Here is a 24,932-nt window from a genome sequence, read left to right as displayed (position 1 = left end):
GCCAATTGATGTTTCTCTTTCACAGCAATGTCTCAATCTCTTCTTCCTCCCTCCCTCCCTCAGTCCCCCCCTTCCCCCCTCTCTCTAAACAATAAAACATCCTTGGGTGAGGATTTTTTTTTTATATATAAAGTAAAAAAAAATAAACCTTTACCCACATTATAGTATCTCACTTTGAGTCTGGTCCAGCCTCTGCCCAGGTAGTAGTGACTTGTATATCCTCCTAGTGGATGTGCTCCTTGGTACTGTAGTAGCTGTTTCTCTATCTCCTTGTCCCACACTGTGAGCTCCTCAGATGTAGAGACTTTATCTGAGTCATCCGTTTCCTGAAGAAATGTCATTTTGTTTTCTGTAGTAGGGATCTCTGAAAGGCTAGATATATTGATCACATGGTTTAATATTTAGTGGACATTCAGAATATGACTTGCTTGTTGATTTTTGAGCTGAGTGATTTATTCAGTAAATTGAAGCAGACCTCTGCATTTTCACCTCTGTTGCCTATCCTTTCTTCTTTGGGGTGGTGGTTTTATTTTGTGGGGTGGGGAGTATACCTGTACTCTGCCACTGCCTACTGCTTCCCTATTGCTGTGCACTGTACTACTTTTATTTGTTTTCTTTCCCATAGAATTTGCCATCCTCCCCCACCCCCTACTTCCCTTAAAACAAAACCATACCAACCCAACTAAGACTTCCAAAGCCCCAGCCAGTCATCCTGTGCAAGAAACATAGGCAGTAGGCAGAGACTATGACTGGTAAAATAAAGCATATTTTCCTGACACCAAGAATCTGAAGACCTAGGTTCTGGTCCTACTCATCTTCTGTAATTTCTTGGGTGACCTTGAGCATTTTACTTATACAGTTGCATACTGTTAAAAAAAAATTTATGTCTATAATTACATAATTTAAATACTTGTCCTATTTTTTAAAGTCTCTTTTGTCTTCCATGTAAATGATTATTAAAACTAATATAAGTAATCTAGGGAATATATTTAAAGACATACTACTTGTGTTTAAGAGCCATGACCATTTGAAAACAGGAAAACCAAATTTTAGTAAAATTTCCATGTATTGGACCCACTAATTCTCTGTGTGAGGCAATTAAGAAGTTTGATGTTTACTTTTGCAGTATTTATAAGGGAAGGGTTTTTACAAATTGCTGCTAATGGGATCATACAGTAAACTTTAACTCATTTTAGAGAATAAATATAATTTTTATAAAGTTTTCTCTACATGTGCTTTGGTTACCTATTAACTATCCATTAATTGGTCTCCTATAAACATTCTGTTCGTCTAGTTTCTTAATTCTAGATAATAAAGCTGCATTTTTTTTTTTTTTTAAAGAAAATGTTCAGTTTTGCCATTCAGACTTTGTATAAGTCTCTCCCACTAGGAGTCACTCATGTGGTCCAAGTCACTGTGTTATTGATTGGGAGGGCAGCTGCTATAACTGAAAGCTTAGCAGACTGAGATAAAAGTGGCTTTTCTGGTAGGACTTACGGACTTGATGTATGTTGTAAGTAGTGTGTTTAAGGTTGTCGGTGATTTCAGTGCTCACCCACCAGTACTTCTTCTCCCCACTTTAGTCTGCTCTATCAAAAAATTGCATCAAGCTTTTGTGTGAAGATCCTGTTTTTGCAGAATATATTAAATGTATCCTAATGGATGAAAGGACTTTCCTAAACAACAACATTGTCTACACATTCATGACTCATTTTCTTCTAAAGGTATGTTGTACTTTGAAAACTCACTACATTACTTGTAGTTAGTTAATGGTTGTGTTTTTATTATGTTAGTCTTGTGGATTTTTTAAAATATTTTTTTCAGGTTCAAGGTCAAGTGTTTTCTGAAGCAAACTGTGCCAATTTGATCAGCACCCTTATTACAAACTTGATAAATCAGTATCAGAACCTGCAATCTGATTTCTCCAATCGAGTTGAAATGTCCAAAGCAAGTGCTTCATTAAATGGGGTAAGGACTGTGGAAGGGGGGATAGTTATATACTTCAGAAGTTTCCTTAAATCCTCTCTAAAATTAGCCTTAGTATGATTTTATTATCATAGCTTTAACTTAACTATTCAAACTTTAAGAGTCAAATATGAAGAGACTAATCAAATGTTTAAAAATTTGTTCACTATGCCTTTTGTGTATATAACAGACACTTTCCATTGCCTTAGAAGACATGAGCTAATGTCATTAATGGCAGTATGCCCACTGAAGGGCACTTTCTTTATCTCTACTTGTTTACACTTTTTTGAAATAATTACTTGTGATGTTTCTATTATTGCCTACGGCTCATGAGTAACTAAACCATCAGGTTGGTGATCTGCCAGTGGGAACTAGGGAATTAGTAAATTGCCTTGTATAGACTCCCAGGATAGCCATGTCATAGAAAAGTGCAACACCCAGAGGTGTGTGCTGGCACCTGTCCAGCAGCAGCCTTCCAGTAACAAAATACTTAGGTGCCAGAACAGATTACAGAGAGGAGTGAAGAAGACCTTATTGTTTTCCACATCTACCCAAAATTAGCATATTTAAGAAACTGATTTCTAGGTTAATAAGGCCTACATTTCTCATGGGTCATTCAAGGTTTGTTTTTAAATTCCTATGTGAGTTCTATTACTGATTTTTTTTTTCCCCCCTGTTTTCAGAAAACACTATTTGAGTCTTCAGTCTGACATTTTTTTAATGGTGTGGTACTTAAAAAAATGGCATTAGTGACTTAGAACCAATGAGATATAGTAGTATCATAACATTGGCTTTCTAGTTTCAGCATTCTTCTAAAAGTGCCAGAGAAGCCCTGGCTGGGCACCTTAGTTGGTTAGCGCTGTCCCCGTACACCAAGGTTGTGGGTTCAATCCCCAGTCAGGGCATATACAAGAAGCAACCAATGAATGCATAAATAAGTGGAACAAGTTGATGTTTCTCTCTCAAAAAAAATAAATAAATAAAGTATTAAGCCCGGGCTGGGTGGTTCAGTTGGTTGCAGCATTGTCCCATGCACCAAAAGGTTGAAGGTTCAATCCCTGCTCTGGGCACGTATGGTAGGCAACTAATCAATGTTTCTCTCCCCCCACACACACACTCCCATTCCGCCCCCCAAACCCCCCCCCCAAAAAAATCAAAATCAATAAACATATCCTCGAGTGAGGATTTTTTTAAAAAGGTCAGAGAAGTCAGGGTAGATTCCTGGGAAAGTAAATATGTGCATTGAACTGTAAACAAATATGTCAGATGTTGGCTTTAGGATTTGAAATGTTCATGTCTGGGTTTTTGTAGGACCTACGGGCACTTGCTTTGCTCCTGTCGGTACACACTCCCAAACAATTAAACCCAGCTCTAATTCCAACTCTGCAAGAGCTTTTAAGCAAATGCAGGACTTGTCTGCAGCAGAGAAACTCACTCCAAGAGCAAGAAGCCAAAGAAAGAAAAACTAAAGGTTAGCTTTATGGACCAGTATTACCTTCAGGGTGGGAGAAGGGAATATACTCGGTGTAACAATAGCTCTTTGTTCACCTGGGCCTCCTAAATATAAATGCTAAAGAGGAAATTTTCCACAAACACTGCCTCCCTCAGTGTGATCTTAGTGACTGCTTTCACAGAAATTTGTTTTGATGTCTCCACAGATGATGAAGGGGCGACTCCTGTTAAAAGAAGGCGTGTTAGCAGTGATGAGGAGCACACTGTAGACAGCTGCATCAGCGACATGAAAACAGAAACCAGGGAGGTCCTGACTCCAACTAGCACTTCAGACAATGAGACAAGAGACTCCTCAATTATCGATCCAGGAACTGAGCAAGATCTTCCTTCCCCTGAAAATAGTTCTGTTAAAGAATACCGAATGGAAGTTCCATCTTCATTTTCAGAAGACATGTCAAATATCAGGTCACAGCATGCAGAAGAACAGTCCAACAGTAGTAGATGTGAAGATTGTAAAGAATTTAAAGACCTCCACTGTTCCAAGGATTCTAACTTAGCTGAGGAAGAATCCGAGTTCCCTTCTACTTCTATCTCTGCAGTTCTGTCTGACTTAGCTGACTTGAGAAGCTGTGATGGTCAAGCTTTGCCCTCCCAGGACCCTGAGGCTGCTGTATCACTCAGTTGTGGCCATTCCAGAGGACTCTTCAGTCACACGCAGCAGCACGACATTTTAGATACGCTGTGTAGAACCATCGAGTCCACAATCCACGTGGTCACAAGGATATCTGGCAAAGGAAACCAGGCTGCTTCTTGACATGAGGTGTCGCATGTCTACTTTTAAGGCTCTCCCATCCCCAAATGCTGTTTGTATAAGTTTTGCTTATTTCTGTTTTTGTGCTTCAGTTTGTCCAGTGCTCTCTGCTTGAATGGCAAGATAGATTTATAGGCTTAATTCTTGGTCAGGCAGAACTCCAGATGAAAAAAATTTGCATCTTCAGTATACTTTCTAAAGGGCAATCAGATAATGGATATGTTTTATGTAATTAAGAGTTCACTGTAGTGGCTTTCATTTAATATGGCTGTCTGGGAGGAACAGGGTTCCCTGGCCCTGTACAATGTAATTTAAACTTACAGCATTTTTACTGTGTATAATATGGTGTCCTCTGTGCCAGTTTTGTACCTTATAATAGAGGCAGATTGCCTCCGATCGCTGTGGTTTATTATCAAAATTAAGTTTACTTGTATACGGAACAACCACAAGAAATTTGATTCTGTAAAGAATCCTCTTTAGCTGTGGCCTGGCAGTATATAAATAAATGGTGCTTTATTTAACAGAATACCTGTGGAGGAAATAAAGCACACTTGATGTAAAAATAATTGTTTTATTTTTATTGACATGACTGATTGCTATTCTGTGCACTTAATTAAACTGATTGTGATGACTTTTCATTTGTTTACATACGTTGCTTCAATCTTCACAGATTAAAGTAATGAGAAAACTGTGAATGGGGGAAGCACTTACCCATTATATTCTAGTTCATTAGAAATGTTAGTAGCAGTCCAGAACGTAAGTTATTCCCACAGACTTTTCAATCCTCTCCGCCCTGAAATGTTTAACTGCTGCAGGGAGAATACAACTGTCTCATCCTCACTTCAACATGCATCTGAGTGCAACATGCCACTGTTTCACTACCTAAGAGCTACCCACCTTAGGAACCATGAAGTAAATAAAGGAATGATATCAACATGCCACTTATTTTTGTCTTCCTGAACTAAAAACTACAGCTGAAAGTAAGCTTGCTACAAGGACAAGCTTTAGGTTGGGAAACGTCAACTATCTGTACTCAGGGATTTAGTCTTTCCCAGAGGAGAATCTATGGGAGGTAAGGTTAAATACTAAACTTCAGGTTGCTTGATGCTTCTAACTCAATGCAGAGTCTAATCATAGTAAAGATTCAAACAGTGATTTACATTCTGTAGAAATTCATGGATTTCATCCACTATAAATTAAAGAGTTTTGTTTTCTTTTTTAAAAGAAAGAATAGGGAACAAGTAACAACACTTTTTCTGCTTACAAAAAGTAATGCCCTTATAAAATCTTTGATTCAACCATTTAGGGTGGTCAGCTGCAGTAAACCTTTTATTTCTTCAAAATGCTGCTTCTGCCAACAGAATTTCATGTTCTCTTCTTTACATACAGGAACTCCTTTACAGTCTAATTGCAGTTCCGTTTGCCCTACAGTAGGCACAAAATTCAGTACAACTGTTGCATAGTGTTCTGGAAGAAAAATAGGAAATATTATGAAGAGAAAAACTTTTAAGTACTGCTACCTGCTTTTCATAGTGGGGGAAAACAGCTTGTTTGTGGACTCTTATAATAGGCAGTACTAATAACATACCTTCTGGCCAGTTCCTACACCTCCATTTCATGACAATCTTTTCATTTGTTAACTGGAAACAAAGAGGAAATTCTACTGAAAACATCTTATATATCTTTTTAAATTTCCTACAATATTATACAGAAAAATACCTAAGCCTTTCATCAAAATCCTTATGTACTAAAAGTAATAAATGAACAACATACAGTTCCATCTTCCAGTTCATATGCCTGCACCATTGAGAGTTCATTGTCCTTAGTGTCAAAGTGTCTATCAAGGAAAGAAGTATAGCAGTATGGGTAACAAAAGCAGAAATGATTTTAAGGTGAGTCAACTGACATTTGGCAATGCAGACCCTAGCGTTTTAGGTGGCAGAAAGCTAAGCGTTCTACATCACGAGTTGGGAGAATCATACTGTTCTAAAATCATTAGCCTTTCCACAAATACCATGAACCTAAGGCTTCAACTTTCTCATTATGTATAACATTTTTTGTTGGCCCCATAATCAACTACATAAAGTTCTCAAGTTTCTGTGAGCTCAGATAAAAAACCAAAGCAAGTTAAAAACAGTATTAATTTTAAAACCAATATTAATGTAAACAAGAGTCAGTCCCCAGCCTACTTTTCTTTAACTGTAAGATTACTTACGAGTTCTATATATTCACCAGTGATGTTCCCATCAAACATCTGGAATTTCCCTCCCTTTTCAGCTTCTAATATGGCAGGAGATTTAGAAAATTTTTGCACCAACTAACCAAGAAAAACAGTAAAACATGTTATTTCAGCATATTACAATTACTGTGGTTTGAGGTTTTTCCAAAGTCCTAAATATGTAGCTGTATGTAATTAGTTTTAGCTTTCTCTTCTCTCCCTCCCTTGCAGAGGGAGAAAATGAAATGAATGTATCCCCTAATTGCTGATATATTCTCCCCAAAATGTCCATCTTCTCCCCCCTCAGATATTTCAGAGGCTACCCTAAAGACTTCTATCCCCACAATTGTAGATCCCTGCAATCAGAAAAATAGGAACAAGGTAAACAAGAGACCAGCTCCAGTTCTTAGTGGCACATTTCCTCCCAGTATCAGCATATAAAATCCTAGGTTGAGAAGGTACTTACATCTTTCACAGTGAAGATGCTGTATAGCCGCTCCACAGCTGTGTCAAACAGTTCCGTCATGTGCAGCGCCACAGTGGGAATCCTCACACCCGGGGGCACCTGAGTCTCAAGAAGAGGTTCCAAGGAATTAAGAAGCATGCCAAGAGATAAAGCTGCTTAGATTTTAAAATTCAGTCTTCCAGTTTTAATAAAACACTAATATATCCCAAATTCCACACTACCCATTCCAGAAACATGGAAATAGCATGAAAAGGCTTTTTAACATCACAAGTCCTGGCCTTGACTTTGCAAACAGAGCTTGTTATTCCTATGAGCTCTTTAGCTCTGCTCTACTTCCAGGCTATGACTTAACAGCCCAAATCCTATTTGGACATGTAAATATCGACCAGAAGGCATGATGAAGAACAATAGCACATAAGGACCAAGAGTATCAATTTATACCGCCAGATTCCAAGAACAGGCTCTAAAACCTCCCAATACAAAAGTTTGGAGAGGTTGATCCACTGTGGTATTGAACCTCAAAGTCACCTGGTTTTGTAACCTGTTGCCTATCAAAGAATAGTGCCTTTACAACAGTCTTGGACAAAATTCAATATTTATCCCAAAAATGTATCCATCAAAAATGCAAGTCTTATCATTTCCCCCCAAAAATGGCAGAGGATTAACTGGCCCTCTTTTAGTCCATCATCAAAAGGCTGTTGAGAGCTTTGAAGAATTCACACTACACATCCTTTCCCTTTCTCTACTTATTGGCCACCAGAGATCATACCTGCAAGGTATTCTCACTCAGTTTCTTTCTGATAGTCAATTCCTGGGTTGTGGTAGCTTTTGTTGGTAGAATCATTCCCATTGTAAATTCTACAAAGAAACATGGGAAATGGTTTCAATAAGGAACTTATTCCTTTTCAGCACAAACAGGCAGGAAACGCAAAACAGCATGTAAGAAAATAAAAGATCTGATATTTATAAGAATTCCTAAATATTGAAAATTTCAAGACCATTTCATGTTTTTATTTATTTTATATATATATAAAGCTAATGAGTTAAGCAAATAATGCCTTTTAGTTTTTCAAATGCCTCACTCTTATCTAGTTCTTGGTAGAACAGCAAAAATTTCAAATGTTCTTTTCCAAAAAGCTCAGTTAACTACTAATAGTTTTTATGGCCTTCATCTACTGTCAAAACCAGATGCTTGCTCATTGCTTCACCACCACCTCACAAATTGGCCTCACAATATTCACGCCTGTGGGCCAGACATATGTGTGTGGTCTCCAGGGAAAAGTCGCAATTTCAAATCCATGTATGCCAACACCTAGACACAGCAGAATCCAAGGATGATGTGCAGACATACAGGCCCACACAGTATCAGGATTATCTAGGTGAATCTAAACTACACCTATATTAGCTACAGTCATTTTCATTCATTCATTCAACAAAGATTTATTAAGCACCTACTATGTGCCAGGCATTGTGCTAGATGCTGGAGACACAGCAGTGAACAAGACAACTTCCATGCCCTCAGGGAGCTTATGGTCTAGCAGGGAAGACAGACATTAAACAAGTAATTATACAAATGACTGATTAAATAATTATCATTCCAGAAAACTATTAACAATTCTGTAGGCAAAATGGTTCATGGTGTGTACAAAACTGATAATCACTAATTATGGCCTTACTCGTGACTTGCTCTCAACATCCACACTACAGTTTCTCCTGCAGCATAAAGAGTTAGTTTCTGGAGCCTTAGATATCACCCTAATCTGCGAATCCAGACCACAGTGCAGAGCATAACTTGGGTAAATAGAAAAGGGACCCTCAGCGTCACAAGGGATGCCTTCTTTACCCGTCTTTAGTGCCTTCAGGTAATCTCCAAGGGCCTCCCTGACCTTGGCGGTGCCTGCCGTTTTCATAAGATCCTTCAGTATATCCCCATCTCCTTTCTTTTTACTCACGTTCACCTACAAATCAGAAAAATACAAGCCTGAGAAAAACCTGGTTTGATGTTTTCTTCCAACATTGGGACACATGGATGAGAGAAGAACTGACTGAGGGAAAGGGAAGAAGTGGCTATAAAGGAGATGTGACATGATTCTTCCTATAGTTTGAGAAGATGTAAAGGTTTTTAAATCAAGGCTCCATTGACTGAGTTGGCCAAATCTTGAATGGACTTTAAGAATGTGAGCCCCGTAATTTGCATACAAAGTTTTATATGTATATGTATTATATTGATGATGTAGTCCATGGCTTTTATCAGGGTCTAGAAATGCGCTGTCCAGTATGGTATCCACTAGCCCCATGTGGCTACTGAGCACTCAAAATGTGGCTGGTCTGATCTGAGATGTGCTATAAGTGTAAAGCAATATACACCAAACTTGAAAGACTTAGTACAAGAGAAGGAATGTAAAGTAATTAATAATTTTGATATTAATTACATGTTAAAATGGTATTTTTATATACTGGGTTAAATAAAAACATTAAAATTAATTTCACCTGTTTCTTTTAACTTTTTTAAAAAAATATGGCTGCTAGAAAATCTTAAATTCCATTTTGGCTTGCATTATATTTCTATTGAACAGCGCTGGTCTAGAACCCCAAAGCCAGTGTAATTAGAGAAAACAAGTTCCCACATAACATAGCCTTGAGCTACACATTTTTGGCAGGCAGGAGAGTTGGGAAAAGGAGAGGAAAAGGAGCAGGAAAAGAGGTAAGAAAAGGGAGGAAAGAAGGAGGGGGACTGGGAGAGGCAGGGAGAGGGAAACATCAAAATGCTGTTTTAGGGTTGCCTCTGTGGTATTTATTCTCAGAATGAAAAGAGGTGTTGGTTAGAAATCATTTCGTGTCCCTGTGATTCAGTTGAGCTGGGCTTGTCCTAGGTACCATCTAAAGAGTTGGTTCTATAATGTTACCAAGGATTGAATCTAAAAGACCAATTTAACATGATGAAAAATTTCTCAGCTGACAGATCTGAATATCACCAAGTGAAATCACAGCCCCTGAGTATAGCAACCACATGTCTGAAGATATGTTTGAGACAGCCCCACTTTTCTGGCATTTTATAACCTTTATATAGACATGTTGCTCAGTATGATTTAGTTTTTATATCTTTGAAAGCCTTCACATTGAATAATTTCACTAATCAAAAAGGACCTGTTGTCAAAAACTATTTAGTCTGGAAAATATAGCTGCTGTACAAAATGTCTTTCCCCAGAACCAAGCTCAGCTCCGAGAAGGCACTAAACTGAAAACCACAGTTAGGAGTAGGCTCTATCTCCCAAGAGAACTAGAACAGCCAGCCAACAGTCAAAACCAATACATACTAACTAGTTTACAAAATAATTATTATATAGATATATAGATACATGATCTAACCAAGGGAGATCACACCTAAAAGCTGAGAATTTTCATTATTAAAGGGAAAGAGCAAAGACACAAGGAAGGAGAAACAAAATCCATTCACCAAACTGCATGCTGCTTGGCCACTTTACAGTATGTACACTGCCACATTTACCTGATAACACCCCTGAAAGAGGAATCAACCCCGTTCCACAGGTGAGGAGGCCACAAAGGATGCAGTCACCTGCCCAGGCCCCACACCCAGTCCATGGAGCCGTCCAGGGCTTACTCTCTCCTACACCACTGTGCTAGCCCCCACAGTGAGCAATCCTCAGCAAACGAGCCCATGACAAGTCACCAAAACTATGGCACGGGAATCACAGAGTCTGATGGACAGATTTTCAAATCTTCAACATCTATAGCAAAAGCTTGATTTTTTTTTTAAAGGGAGAGGGAAACGAAACATCGGATACATCACCTCAGTGTCATCTACTTCATTTTCTTCAGAAAGGTTGGGTATTTCAATCAATCCCTTGTGCTTCGCCCCAGATTCTTTAATTATACCTAAAATGAGCAAAATGTGTTCTTCAATAACAAGTAACAACTTGTTTATGCAAAACTTCCCTACAAAACTGAATAGCTCACCCTTACCACAGGATGCCACCACAGCAGGCGACAAGACAGGCTCAAGGGTTTACCACCACACAGGTACCAAAACTGACCCTGTTCTCCTGACCCATGAAACCAGGGGCCAGGTGGAAACATCAGGTTGGAGTAAGTGGCCCTACAACCAATGTTTCTTTTTCCATCCCCCAATGGTCTTCACCACATTGAAGAGGGAGAAAGGGCCATCCTGATGAGGAGTCAAGAAAGATGGAAGAACAGAAAGGGACAATGAGGAAGCTCTATATGGACTCCATGCAGCTGATTTTTTTCCAACACCAGAGTTGATTTCAGTGACATCAAGATGGCAACATAAGTTAGTCCCAAGTGCAGTCCCCCTTACAAAATGATCAACTAGCAGCCACCTATAGACAAGACCCCCACCCCTACCCCAGAATCCACAGGTGAGGCTGCAAACCCTCCTGAACCAGAAGCAGAGAAGGACTGCATTTGAAGGCTGAGAGGAGTACACTGACCAAATCGCTACCCATCCCACCAACATTGCACAGAGCTTCACTGACAGGGTCCCAGTGTGGTTTCTCTAGTGGGTGAAAAAGAGCACAAGGTGGCCTTCCAGCTGCCCTAGAACTGAGGGATGCTTCCTAGAAGGCTGCTAGGCACTTGCCTCACAGGGACCACTGGGAATCAGAAAGAGTAGAGGGCAGGGCTTTCAGCAATCAGCACTCCAATCTTTTTATTTTTTTAATTTCTCAATTACACTTTATATCCAGTATTATTTTGTATTAGTTTCAGGTGTACAGCAGAGTGGTCAGACAATCACATATTTTACAGCACTCAAATCTTGGTGGACCACACTCCTGCTTGCAGCAGTGCATGAGCAGAGATCCCAGTCAGTGGCAGCTCATCTGCAGAGCTGAGCTGGTAGCCCTGTTTGGCTAGGGACCTCAGTCAGCAATTCTGTGTGCTATACATCCCCAGTCAATGGGCTGAAGCTAGCTGTAAAGCTCGTTCTATTGCCCCACCCAGGCAGGGAAGCTGAGCAGAGCCTCTAGTCCCTCCCAACCATCCTGGACGCCTGACCAGCAGCTCTGCCCAACTGTTGAGCATGGCCTCTGGCCCCTTATAACTAGGGAACAGTGACCCTAAGCAGCCTCAGAGTCCAGAGTAGAGCCCAACCTAAATGCAAAGCACAAAGTGAAGCCTCCCTCATCCAGAAAAGGGAGCCTAGTCAGTGACCCCACCCAACTTCAGGAGACACTCCTGACTGGGCCAACCAGGAACTTTGCTCAATGGTGGAGCACAGCCAGAGGCCTTCTGGCCTACTCAGTCACAAAGGCACACCTGCAGACCTGCCAAACTTGAAGGGATCTGTGTGTGCACAAGTTGCAGCCATCTCAGATTGCTTATTGTTCAGACAGGGTAGCCTTGGGGAAAAGAGAGGCGGGAGCTGACCTTGGCCTCCACCACCTAGGAAACCCAAAGGCCAGCACACCCAGTGCACAGCGACAGACCACACTGGAACACCACCACCCTGCCCCTGCACAGCTGATCCTCCATTGAAGGCACAGATTTGGTGGTCTGTGGTCAGAGCCAATCCTTGCAGCTGACTGGCCTGGGTAAATCCCTCCCATTGATCTGCGAACAGCAACCAAGATTCAAGTATGAGAGGAGGGTATACTCAGCCCACACAAAGGGTGCACCTCGAGTACCCAGCATGGGTGATAGCAGAGGCTGTGCATTGGTCCCTACAGGACACTTACTACATTAGGCCACAACTAAGACACGGAGTCAAAGCAGCTCTACCTAATTCACAGAAACAAACACAGTGAAGCTGCCAAAATGAGGAGACAAAGAAACATGGCCCACTTCCGGCCAAGATGGAGGCTTAGACGGACGTGCTAGGTCTCCCTCTACAACTAGAGAGGAATACAACTACTTCAAAACAAAGGATAACTAGAAATTCCAGAAAATAAAACTACACGGAAGCCCAACCTATGAAGTTATAAACCAGCGGCGCCCTTTGGGCAGGTAAGAGTGAAAGGGGGCGGAGCTGTTTGCGGTCGCACCTGGGACAGCGGCGGGGAGAACAACCCTGGCTGCAGTCGAACCCCCGGCAGCTCGCGACCCCAACGCTGGGGAAAGCAGCCACCACATCGCCTTGAACAGTGAGGCCCAGGGGGGCGGGAGGACGGATCCCGGTCTCCTAGCGGAATAACTGTGTGAATCCATCTTGGACCCCCACCCCCAAAGAAAGCGCCACAGGGCTGCGAAATAGGTCGCGGACAGGCACCGGTCGCTGGATTGTGATGACAAAGCACCACGGAGCAGCGAGAAAGGCTGCCGAATGGCAGCTGGTCGCTGGGTCATTAAGAGTACACAGGCACTGCCCCCTACAGCCGGGCCAAGAAAACAAAACGCATCTGTCAAAATGAGGCAGACAACTATAGAAATCCCGGTGGCACAGCTCACCAGGCAACAGATAGAGAACCTGACAGATGAACAGATAAGAAACCTGTCAGATGCTCACTTCTGGGCCATTGTTATCAGGTGGCTTACAGAATTCACAAAAGATCTGGAAAAAGATGAGAAAGAAGCGAAATACACTCATAACGAAAGGAACAAAACCACATACGAGACAGATGGTGAGGAAAAAAAATCCAGAGTTCATTTCAGCAAACTGGAATATGGAGAAGGAACAAGAAGTCAACCAATGCAGGGAGAGGAAATGGGAAGCAACGATGAGAGGATCAGAAACCTCTGGGACAGCTATAAAAGGCCCAACATAAGAATCATTGGTTTGCCAGAGAGCGAGGAAGATGAACTAGAACTTGAAAAATTGAGTGAAAATATAATAAAGGAGAACCTCCCAGACTTGGGGAAGGAAATAGACTTACAGGTCCAGGAAGCACAGAGAGTTCCAAAAAAACTGGACCCAGGGAGAACCACTCCAAGACACATTATAATCAAAATGTCAAAAATTAAAGATAAAGAGAGAATCTTAAAAGCAGCAAGAGAGAAGAAAAGAATTATGTACAAAGGGGTCCCAATTAGACTATCAGCTGACTTCTCAAGGGAGACCCTGCAGGCAAGAAGGGACTGGCAAGAAATATTCAAAGTAATGAAAATCCAAAACCTACGACCACGAATACTCTATCCAGCGAAATTGTCATTCAGAATAGAAGGACAGAGAAAGTGTTTCCAGGACAAAATAAAACCGAAAGAGTTCATTAGATCCAAACCACTGTTATATGAGATGTTAAAGGGACTGGTTTAGAAAAAGGAGGATCAAGACAATGAAATCTAAAATGAAAACTGCATCACAAGAAACAACAGAAGCTAGGGAATTGAAACAAAGGCAAACTAAACAGGCAACGAGAGTGGAAAAAGAACTATAGGTACGGGGAACATATTGGGGGGAGGTCAACAGGGAGGGGGAATGGGGAGAGGGAGGGAGATGATATAGGAATTAAGGATCATGGTAGGAGGGAATGGAATAGAGAGAGGTTGAGAAGAACTGTATGCACAACTAATGGACATAATCTAAAAGGGGGGGACAACTGGAGGGAGGGGGGCCACCGGGTGGAGGGGAGCAGAGGGAAGGGAAATTGGCACAAATGTAATATTATAATCAATAAAACACATTTAAAAAAAAAAAGAAAGAAAAGAAACATGGCCCAAATGAAAGAACAGATCAAAACTCAAAAAAAAAAAAAAAAACAACTAAACAAAATGGAGATAAACAGTCTTTCAGATGCAAGATTCAAAACACCATTGATGAGGATGCTCAAAGAATTTAATGAGGACTTTTAATAGCATAAAAAAGATCCAGTCAGAAACAAAAGATACACTAACTGAAATAAAGAACAATTTACAGGGAAACAACAGTAGGATAGATAAAGCTGAGAATCAAATCAATGATTTGGAACATAAGGAAGCAAAAAACAACCAATCAGAACAAGAAGAAGAAAAAGAATCCAAAAAAATGAGGATAGAATAAACAGCATCTGGGACAACTTCAAGAGGTCCAACATTTGCATCATATGGGTACCAGAAGGAGTAGAGAAAAGAACAAGAATTGGAAATATCTTTGAAAAAAAGAATAAGAGAAAACGTCCCTAATTTGATGAAGGAAATAGACATGTAAGTTCAGGAAGCACAGAGAGTCCCAAACATGATAGATGCAAAGAGGCCCACCTCAAGACACACCATAATTAGGGCGCCAACAATCGCAAACCCCGCCCCCGCATGCCGGCCCGGCCCCCGCGCCTCCAGCCGGGCTGCGTCCCACCACCCTGGCTAGGTTCGCTACTCCGTTTCAGGCCCTGCTCCGGCGCCCTATTGGGTCCTTGCGGGGCAGGTGGCAGGAGGGCAGGCGTGTGCGGCGGAAGGGGACGTGGAACAGGCTCCGGTGTGCAGAGGCACCGCTCTATCTAGCGCCACCATCACCTCAGTTGGGGACCCACGAGGCTGTCGCGTCCTGCCTTGAGAACAATGGGACTTGGCACGCGAGGTTGCTGGGCCCTGCTCTTCGTGGGAGCGCTGCTGGTGCTAGCACTGGTGAAGGTCGCCATGGACGGTGAAGACTCGGCGGGGAAAGCCCTACCTGTGCCTTTGAACAATGCAAATGTCTCTTACAGCATCACCGTGAAACCATCTACAACTTCAGTTTCCTTAGTGATAGTCAATACCTCAAAATCCACAGCAAAACCATCAACTACTGCAGTTATTTCAGTCACAAAAAATGTGACAATCACTACCTTGAAACCCACAGCAACTTCTCAAATGACAATACCAGGGGTCTCAACAAATATGACGTCCACCACCATAAAGTCTACACCCAAAATAACAAGCGTTTCACAAAACACATCACAGGTGCCAGCATCCACGATGGCCACAACCCGCAATAGTTCAGTGACATCTGTTTCTTCTTCAGCAACAGTCGCAGCAACTATAAATTCTAAAGAAAATAAAGGATCAAAATTTGATATTGGCAGCTTTGTTGGTGGTATTGCATTAACACTGGGAATTTTATCTATTCTTTACATTGGATGCAAAATGTATTATTCAAGAAGAGGCATTCAGTATAGAACCATTAATGAACATGATGCCATCATTTAAGGAAATCTAAGGACCAATGGAAAGAAGATTGATGCAACCCTATCAACATTCTCTTTTTGAAAACAGTATAAACAGGCCATGCACATAATGTACAATGTATTATATAAATAATGTAAAGATTCCCCATGATTGCTAAAGGTAAAAAGGGTTTGTTTTGGGTTTTTAATGAACATTTGGAGCATACAGTTAATGCAGTGGTTATATTCACTTTTAGGAAATAGAGAAGTCCTGTCCCATTTTCTGGTGGCACTGGTCACATAAGGTCAGTAATTGGAAGACATCATCTCTGAAGGGAATGATGCCATCTGGACATACAGCTAAGGAGTTTGTCACAGCACTCAGGGTGCTGATTATCCTTACTGCTCACACAAAGAACTTAGTGCTATACAGAGCTGGATATATCCTAATTTACTAATGTCACACAGCAGAAATTTAATGAGTAAACCAGATCTTAAGCATAATTTTAGTTTGTCTCTTCTGGAAGCATGAATATTTTATATGTTTTAAAGCTGAGTACTTGGTTCAGAAACAAAGTACACACCCACCCCCCAAAATCAAATAAAAGCAAAAACAATACCAGGGCTCAAGCCCTGTTTAGAGAGCCAGTATTTTTATTAGTAAATTCTTTCAAGCTTTCAATGGCAGCTTGTATAATTATCTTTTTTCCCCCCTCTGTAATTTCAGTAAATTGCAGTGTTTAACATGATAGTGTTTTAAAGACTTAGTTGTTAGTATTAAATAAGAAGTTAGATTATTTGCTACTGTGAGAATATCGTCACCACTGGAAATTATTTCATATTCAGCTATCACTTGTATATTTAGTGAATATTTTTAAGAGATATAGACCTGATTTCAATATATAGAAATGTTTAATGCATCATAAACACACCTAACTTTAAAACAAAAAGCCTCTTATATGGTTTCCAAAACAACATTTAGGGCTCTGTACAGTCAGAACTATGGGGTAATGCTCTGTTCGTCAAGCCAAGGATTGTAGCATTCTCCTCAAGCTACTAAACCTACAAGGTGAAAATAACTGCATTTTTCTGTACTGTTGGTTTTACTCAAAAGTTTGGGGAAACATTTTTATACTAAAATACTAATGTATTTTGAAATAAATTCTTATGAAGTTTAAAAAAAAAGACACACCATAATTAAAATGCCAGAGGTTAAAGATTAAAAAAAAAAAAAAAGGTCAATACCAGCAAGAGAAAAGAAGTTAGCTACCTACAGGGAAGTTCCTATAAGACTGTCAGCTGATTTCTCAAAAGAAACTTGTAAGCTAGAAGGGACTGGCAAGAAGTATTCAAAGTGATGAAAAGCAAGGACCTACAACCAAGATTGCTCTATCCAGCAAAGCTATCATTGAGAATGGAAGGTCAGATAAAGTGCTTCCCAGACAAGAAAAAAACTAAAGGAGTTCATCAACACCAAGCCCTTATTATATGAAATGTCAAAAGGACTTATTTAAGGAAAAGAAGATCAAAACTATAAACATTAAATCAACAACAAACTCAACTATCAAAAACAAAATCTAAAAATAAAAATAAAAACAGAAACAAACTAAGCAAACCACCAAAAAAGAAATAGAATAGGGATCATTTGGAGGGTTATCAGTTGGGAGGGAAAAGGGAGAGAAGTGGGGAAATGGTGCAGGAATTAGGAAGCATAATTGGTTGGTACAAAATAAACAGGGGGAAGTTAATAATAATATAGGAAAAGGTGAAGCTAAAGAACATATATGAACAACCCATGGACATTAACTAAGGGGGGTGGGATTATTGCAGGGAAATGGGGTATTGGGCAGAGGGGAGTAAAAGGAAGAGAAATTGGGACAACTGTAACAGCATAATCAATAAAATATACTTAAAAAAATAAACTGTGCTCAAAAGAAACAAAGAAGATCATTGTATAATGGTAAAGGAGTCAATTCATGAAGAAGATGTAACAATTGTAAATATTTATGCCCCCAACATTGAAGCACCTAAATATATAAAGCAAATACAGACTAAAAGGAGAAATAAATAGCAATACAATAATAGTTGGGGACTTTACTACCCAACTCTCAACAAAGAATGAATCATCCAGACAGAAAAGCAATAAGGAAATAGCAGATTTGAACAACACTTAGACTATATCCCATCAAACAGCAAAAGAATACACATTCTTATCAAGCACCTATGGAATATTTTCTATGATAAATCATATGTTAGGCCACAAAACAAGTCTCAACAAATTCAAAAAGATAGAGACCATAATAGGTATCTTTTCCAACCACAATGGTATAAAACTAGAAATCAGTAACAGGAAGAAAGTTGTAAAATTCACAAATATGTAGAAATCAAACAAAATACTCCTGAACAACCAATGGCTCAAAGGAATCAAAAGGAAAACTTTTTAAATATCTCAAGACAAATGAAAATGTAAACACAACACAGCAAAACGTAGGGGATGCAAAAATAGCAGTTCTAAAGAGGGAAGTTTGTATCAAGAAAAAGCTTCGCTGAGGACTTCTGGCCAAGATGGAAGCCTAGACTGACACGCTCTGTCTCCCTCCGCAACTAAGAAGGACTACAACTACCGCAAAACCAGAAATAACCAGAAGCTCCAGAAAATGAAGCTACATGGAAGTCCAGTGTATGAAGTTATAAACAAGTGGTGCTTGTCCGGACAGGTAGGAGGGGCGAAGCTGGGGTGGAGAGATCAAGCTGTGCTGGCGGTGACCAGTGGCGGGACTGTGGTAAGCACAGACGCCCGTATTTAAGGGAAGGTGAAAAGGAACTGGGGAGCACCTCTGACTGCAGACCAAACCTGTCAGTTCGCGATTCTAATGCCGGGGAAGACAGACTCCCACTGCCTTGGATGGTGAGGGCCAGAGGGCATGGGGACGGAGGAGGAGGATCCCGGTCTCTCAGCAGAGAGCGAATGGCAGGAATCCATCTTGGACCCCCGCCCCCACACAAAGCACCACAGTGTGGTGAGGAGGTCGTCCAGTAGTGACAAGTGCATGGGGCTCCGCCCCGTGTAGCGTAGGAGGTTTGACAGCCCATCCCAAGAAGGAAAGGTAAAATGAACACTGTCAGGACAGCAGGGATAATGATAGAGATCCCAATCACGCATCTCACCAGAAAGAAAATACACGAATTAATGGACGAACAGATAGATAACCTTTCTGAGGCTCAGTTCAGAGCTATAGTCATAAGACAGCTTACAGAAATAACAGCAGGAGTTAATCAAGACGGGGAAGGAATGAAGGCTAGTCCTGCTGAAATGAAGGAAAACATACGAAACAAGTGGTGAGGGAAGGAAAACCAGGGATCAAATCAACAAATCGGAACATAGGGAAGGAACAAACAGTCAACCAGTGCAGAAAGAGGAAACAAAAAGTGAGTAAAATGAGGAGAAACTCAGAAACCTATGGGACAACTATAAGAGAGTGAACATCCGAATTATAGGGTTGCCAGAAGGTGAAGAAGAACTAGAAATTGAAAAATTATGTGAAAAAATAATGAAGCAGAACTTCCCTAACTTGGGGAAGGAAATAGACTTACAGGTCCAGGAACCACAGAGAGTTCTGGATAGGATGGACCCAGGGAGGACCACACCAAGACACATTATCATCAAAATGTCAAAAATTAAGGACAAAGAGAGAATCTTAAAAGCAGCAAGAGAGAAGAGAAGAATTATGTTACAAAGGGGTCCCAATTAGACTATCAGCGGATTTCTCAAAGGAGACTTTACAGGCAAGAAGGGACTGGCAAGAAATATTCAAAGTAATAAAAACCAAAAACCTACAACCACGATTACTCTATCCAGTGAAGCTGTCATTCAGGATAGAAGGGCAGAGAAAGTGTTTCCAGGACAAAGTAAAACTGAAGGAGTTCGTTAGATCCAAACCACTGTTATATGAGATGTTAAAGGGACTTGTTCAGAAGAAGGAGGATCAAAACTATGAACATTAAAATGAAAACTATATCACAGCAACCAACAGCAGGAGCTACGGAATCGAAACAAAGGCAAACTAAGTAGTCAACGAGAGGGGAAAAAGAATTACAGGTACGGGGCACATATTGGGGGGAGGTCAGCGGGGAGGGGGAAGGGGGAAAAGGGAGGGAGATGATGCAGGAATTAAGAAGCATAGTAGGAGAGAATGAAGTAGACAGGAAGATGTTGAGAAAAACTGCACAACCAATGGGCATGGACTAAGGTGGGGTGACAACTGGAGGGAGGCTGGTCACTGGGTGGAGGGGAGCAGAGGGAAAAGAAATTGGGACAACTGTAACAGCATAATCAATAAAACATATTAAGAAGAAGAAAAAAAAAATCTCAAATAAAGAACCTAACTTTACACCTCAAAGAACTAGAAAAAGAACAAACAGCCACAGCAGGAAAAAAAAGGAAATAAGAAGCAACCTACATAGATTCAATGCAATCCCAATCAAAATTCCAATGGCATTTTTCACATAAATAGAACAATCCTAAAATGTATATGGAACCACAAAAGCTCCCAAATAGCCAAAGCAATCTTGAGAAAGAACAAAGCTGGAGCCATCATACTTCCTGATGTAAAACTATATTACAAAGCTATAGTTACAAAACAGTATGGTTTTGGCATAAAACAGACACATAGATCAATGGAATACAGTAGAGCACCCAGAAATAAAACCATGCATGTGTGGTCAATTATTCTATTACAAAAGAGTCAAGAATATACAGTGGGGAAAGGAGAGCCTCTTCAATAAATGCTGTTAGAAAAACTGCAGCGCAAACAAAAGAATGAAACTGGATCACTTATCTTCCTCCATACACAAAAACTAACTCAAAATGAATTAAAGACTTGAACATAAGACCTGAAACCATAAAACTCCTAGAAGAAAATGCAAGCAATAGATTCTTTGACATGGGTCTTGGTAATTATTTTTGGATTGGACACCAAAAGCATGTACGTCTTAAACTCATACAATGTTGTAAGTCAGTTACATCTCAATAAAGCTGGGTGTGTGTGAAATTAAATTTTAATTAAAAAACAAAATAAAAACAAGACCAGAACATTGCCTCCTCCCCAGCAGGTCCCATTTGCCTAATATAGTACATGAATTATATCTCAATAAAGCTAATTTTTAAAAATCCATGCCCTCACTGCTAGAAGAGAAAGCACAAGGGGTCAGGGCAAGTCCTGTTCAGCCTGCCCTCTGGCTGCTGCCTGGGAGTGGCTGGGTCTTTAATTGCAAAGGAGCTGGTTGTTGCCTTGAACTTAAGCAGCTGGAAGGAACACAAGGCCAAGAGCTTCCTCTGTGCCCTCAGAGCCCTGTCTTGGCAAGGAGGGCAGTGAAGGGACTAGGCAGGTGTAAGAAGCCAGCCCCTTCTGTGATCTATCCAGCAGCAGCCAATGAAGGAGCAACTGACAGCAAACCCCGAACCAGAAAGTTCCAAGGTAGAAGTGGGACTACTTTTGATACTGGCTGACCATCTCCCTGGGCTCTGGCCTGGCTTCAGCTAACAAGGTGACCACCAGGGCAGAGGCCCAAGGCCAGCTTACTGGGTGGCTCTCTAACTCAAACTCTCAAGAAAAAAGCTGACTTCTGAGCTGAGGCCCAAACTTTAACACAGCACAGTCTTGTAGAACCAGATCCCTCCCTTTCTCCTTCTGTTCCTTTTTCCCCTTTGTCTTCACACCAGTGGCTATTTTAACAAAGGCAAATTGAGCAAAGACTGTCTACCCAGCCAGGAGCTAGGCACCACAGGAGAAATTTATTCATTCAACAAACACACTATCTTCTAGACAGTGATCTGGGCCTGAAACAAAACTCATCAATTCCCGATCAAAAGACCCAGAGTGAAAAATCACCCAAATGTCCACCGATAAGCAGATAAACAAAATGTGCTGTATCCGTAAAAAAAGGATATTGCTCAACTATAAAAAAAGAATGAAACATACTACATACAACATGAATGTAGCTAAGTGAAAAACAATCACATACTGTATGATTCCATTCATATAAAATGTCCAGGATAGGCAAATCCACAGATAAGAGAAAACAGATTAGTGGTTGCAGAGGACTGTGGGAGTGACTGCTAGTAGGTACTAGGTTTGGGGGGAGTAATAAAAATTTTCTAAAATTGATTGTAGTGCTAGCTGTACAACTCTGAATGTACTGAAAACCACCAAATTGTATACAAAGGGGGGAATTATATAGAACATGAATTATAGCTCAATAAAGCTAATTTTTAAAAATCCCTGCCCTGATGAAGTGGAAGAAGAGGGAAACCAGATAAGGAACAAAATATTTAAGTAACCATATATAGTATAGCATATATCAGCATCTCTGGGAAAAAATAAAGCAGGGAAGGGAGACAGTATAAGGATGGCAACATAATTTTTATAGGATGCAAACAGATGGCTTCACTCAGGACGAAGACCTGATGGGCCCAAAGGAGCCAGCAGGCAGCTATCTGGGAGAACAGTGCTCACGCAGCAGCTCTGGGAAATTCCAGTGCCCACAGTGCTTGGCAGACAACAGTCCAGCTGAAAGCAAAGAGCTCGAAGCCGCTCTGAGTGCTGGGAGAAAGGGCAACCCCAAATTTGTTTAGACAAGGAACACCATGTGTGGTAAGGTTGTGTTCGAAACCAGGAACACCAATTCAGGAGCCATTTGGTGAAGGATCCAGTTCTAAAACTATCTGAATGAAAGGATAATCAATCAACAGGGACTGCTCTGAGGATGCATCCAGTTCTACCTGAGCCCTGAGGCCCATTACCTTTCCAGCCCAGTTTGATGTTCCACTCATAGAAGAAAATCAGCTTCCCTTTGCGGTTGCTACAGGAAGCTTCGCCTTCCACCTGCTTCACGTCACTGATCTGGCAGCGACCAGCCTCATTTTCCACAACGATGCCCACCAGGAACTCGTGGAGCTTCCTCTTGGACCAGCTGGTGGCATCTCGCTCTGTCCTGCCAGGGACCAGAAGGGCAGAGCCATGAATGGAAGGCTGAGGTGGTATTATCTGCCCAGCCCAGGTAAGCCTCATTCCCTTCAAGTCACCTTGGAGGAACTACCACCCTCAAACATACAAACATGCTTCTCAAACCAACTTTCTCCCAAATATCTCTTAATCCTCCTGCTTGGTTCCTTAAGGTATTATTAACCACTATACAAAGTCATATTTTTGTCTTGAAAACACCAGCTTATTTGGGGAAAAGGTGGTCTAGCGATCTGACTAGTTGGAAATGGATGGGCTATATGAAAAGTAATAACTGAAATAATTCTAACAAGACAAATTATCAAGTGTGTTCACACGTATTATTTTCTGCAATCTCCCCAAATAATGTTCCCATTTTGGGGAGCGGAAATGAGCTGAGAGAAGTCCATGACGTGTCTACGGTGACAGGGCTAGTTAAGGAGAGGTCAGTTCCTCCGAGCCAGCGCCAGTAAATACCCCTTCACAGGCCCAGGGCTTTGCTCTCTGCCTGAACCTGCCTCCGCATCAGCTTGATGGCTGGAGGTACCACAGCCCTCCCAGGAGCATGGCAGAGAGCACGGAGCATCACTTCCTGAAGCTCTGGGGAAGGGATGGAGGCAGAAGTAAGCTAGTGTTCCAAATGAGGCACAAAAAGGATGGGTAACTGGTTCAACCTCCAAGGCGGGGCTCACCAGAGGCCCATCAAGTTAGATGCAGAGTTGAGATCCAAACTCCTGTTCTTTCCACTACGCACAAGCCAAAACACACCCACGCTCCCACACACACTTTCTGGCTTCATTTTAACTTTAAGAAACATCAAGAGGATTAGGTGTGGGAGGGGGTAAGGGAAGCACTTAATTAAGGGTACAGACTGTCAAAGCTGAAGAGGTAAATCAAAAAACCGTTCTTGGAGCAATTTTCAGAAGGAGAAAACGAGTCCCAGAGGCAGTGCACACTAGATGCCAAGTCTCCGGCCTCAGAGGGCTTTCCCGTAGCACAGAGGCTACAGAAAAGCCGCACTTTAGCGGATGGCGGAGGGGGAGGGAATCCCGCGCACCTGTGCAAGACCCCGCCCCTCCGGGGCGCAGGAGACAGGCCAACCTCCTTCCCCCAGCCCCATCTAGGGCTCCAGGAGCTCGCAGAGCCCCGCTCTCCACCGCCCGGCAGGTGGCTCGGGTGGGTGGAGGCCCGGAAGCCGGCCCAGACCCCCGCCCGGCCGCACCAGTGCCAGTTGTTCACGTTGGTCCCGTCCTCGCGCTCCTCCACGATCCAGCGCGGATCCCCCTGGCCCCACTTGGCCATGTCGGCGCTGGCAGCGCGCCCTCAGTGGAGAACAAGGCAGGGCCGCGGTGGCGGGGGTAGCGGTGTGGCTCTGTCGCTGACGTTTCCGGCTCCTCAGCTCGGGACCAGAGCGTCCGCGGCGCCCATAAAGTGCCAGAAGTCCCCGCCTCTGCGCCGCCCCGCCTACCGCCCTGCGCCGCGCTCGGGGCGCTGATCGCGGGCAACTTGGGGCCGTGTCTAATCGCGAGGTGGGCGGGGGCCTGGGGTCAGGCGGTGCCCGGAGAGCTATGGGGGGCTTAGGACCTCGGGAGGCCGTGAACGAGGACCCAGGAGAGATCGGGCCTGAGAGTTGGGCCATGCGGGGAGTTGTGTGAATGGGCTGGGGGACTGTCCGGGCCCAGGGGGCGGGGTTGCGGACAGAGGACGCTGGCGGGGTGGGGTGGGGAGATGTTCCAATACACCCGACTAAGGGGGGCGATCCCCCAGGCACGGGGCGGGATCCTGGAGGCCTGGTCTAGGGTGTTAGGAAGGCCCCGGCCCCGTTACCGGGCTCAAAAGTGCAGGGGCGAGGAAAGAGGGGACCTCGGCCGCCTGCTATAAAGGTCTAGACACCTCAAGGGCTCATTATTGCTACGAAGATTAGTTTCAATGCTAGCAAGTGGGCAGTGGATAAGGGGTGCCTGCCTGAGAGCCAGCCGTATTGGGG

At 42.2% G+C, this 24,932-nt stretch overlaps 2 protein-coding genes and 1 pseudogene across 3 annotated transcripts in view; 2 read left to right on the top strand and 1 right to left on the bottom strand.

Annotated features, from left to right (window-relative positions):
* The window catches only part of USP34 (ubiquitin specific peptidase 34), a 233,373-nt gene extending 228,204 nt beyond the window's left edge, over positions 1 to 5,169 (top strand). The window contains exons 77-80 of the mRNA XM_090281354.1: positions 1,584 to 1,724; positions 1,825 to 1,968; positions 3,277 to 3,436; positions 3,624 to 5,169. Of these exons, the coding sequence (XP_090137480.1) occupies positions 1,584 to 1,724; positions 1,825 to 1,968; positions 3,277 to 3,436; positions 3,624 to 4,231 (1,053 nt within the window). The 3' untranslated portion in view covers positions 4,232 to 5,169. The remainder of the gene's footprint in view (positions 1 to 1,583; positions 1,725 to 1,824; positions 1,969 to 3,276; positions 3,437 to 3,623) is intronic.
* On the bottom strand, positions 4,786 to 24,384 carry LOC150006023 (activator of 90 kDa heat shock protein ATPase homolog 2). 2 transcript variants are annotated; one of them, XM_090281352.1, is made up of 9 exons: positions 24,168 to 24,384; positions 22,747 to 22,937; positions 10,724 to 10,809; positions 8,756 to 8,870; positions 7,682 to 7,770; positions 6,913 to 7,017; positions 6,444 to 6,545; positions 5,817 to 5,868; positions 4,786 to 5,695 (listed from the first exon to the last, which is right to left on the bottom strand). In XM_090281352.1, the coding sequence occupies exons 1-9, from the start codon at positions 24,245 to 24,247 to the stop codon at positions 5,523 to 5,525; spliced, it is 993 nt and encodes a 330-aa protein (XP_090137478.1). In that variant the 5' UTR covers positions 24,248 to 24,384; the 3' UTR covers positions 4,786 to 5,522. The 2 variants fall into 2 exon arrangements, with proteins under 2 accessions (XP_090137478.1, XP_090137479.1); XM_090281353.1 differs by having other exon boundaries at positions 6,913 to 7,011.
* Positions 15,277 to 16,200, top strand: LOC150006024 (porimin pseudogene; annotated as a pseudogene).
* Positions 24,385 to 24,932: the final 548 nt, after the last annotated feature.

The sequence above is a fragment of the Furipterus horrens genome, unplaced genomic scaffold (assembly GCF_987537825.1).
Source record: "Furipterus horrens unplaced genomic scaffold, mFurHor1.1.pri manual_scaffold_6, whole genome shotgun sequence".
Classification (NCBI taxonomy): domain Eukaryota; kingdom Metazoa; phylum Chordata; class Mammalia; order Chiroptera; family Furipteridae; genus Furipterus; species Furipterus horrens.
Note: the sequence above shows the minus strand (reverse complement) of the source record. Positions and strands in the feature narration are given on the sequence as shown.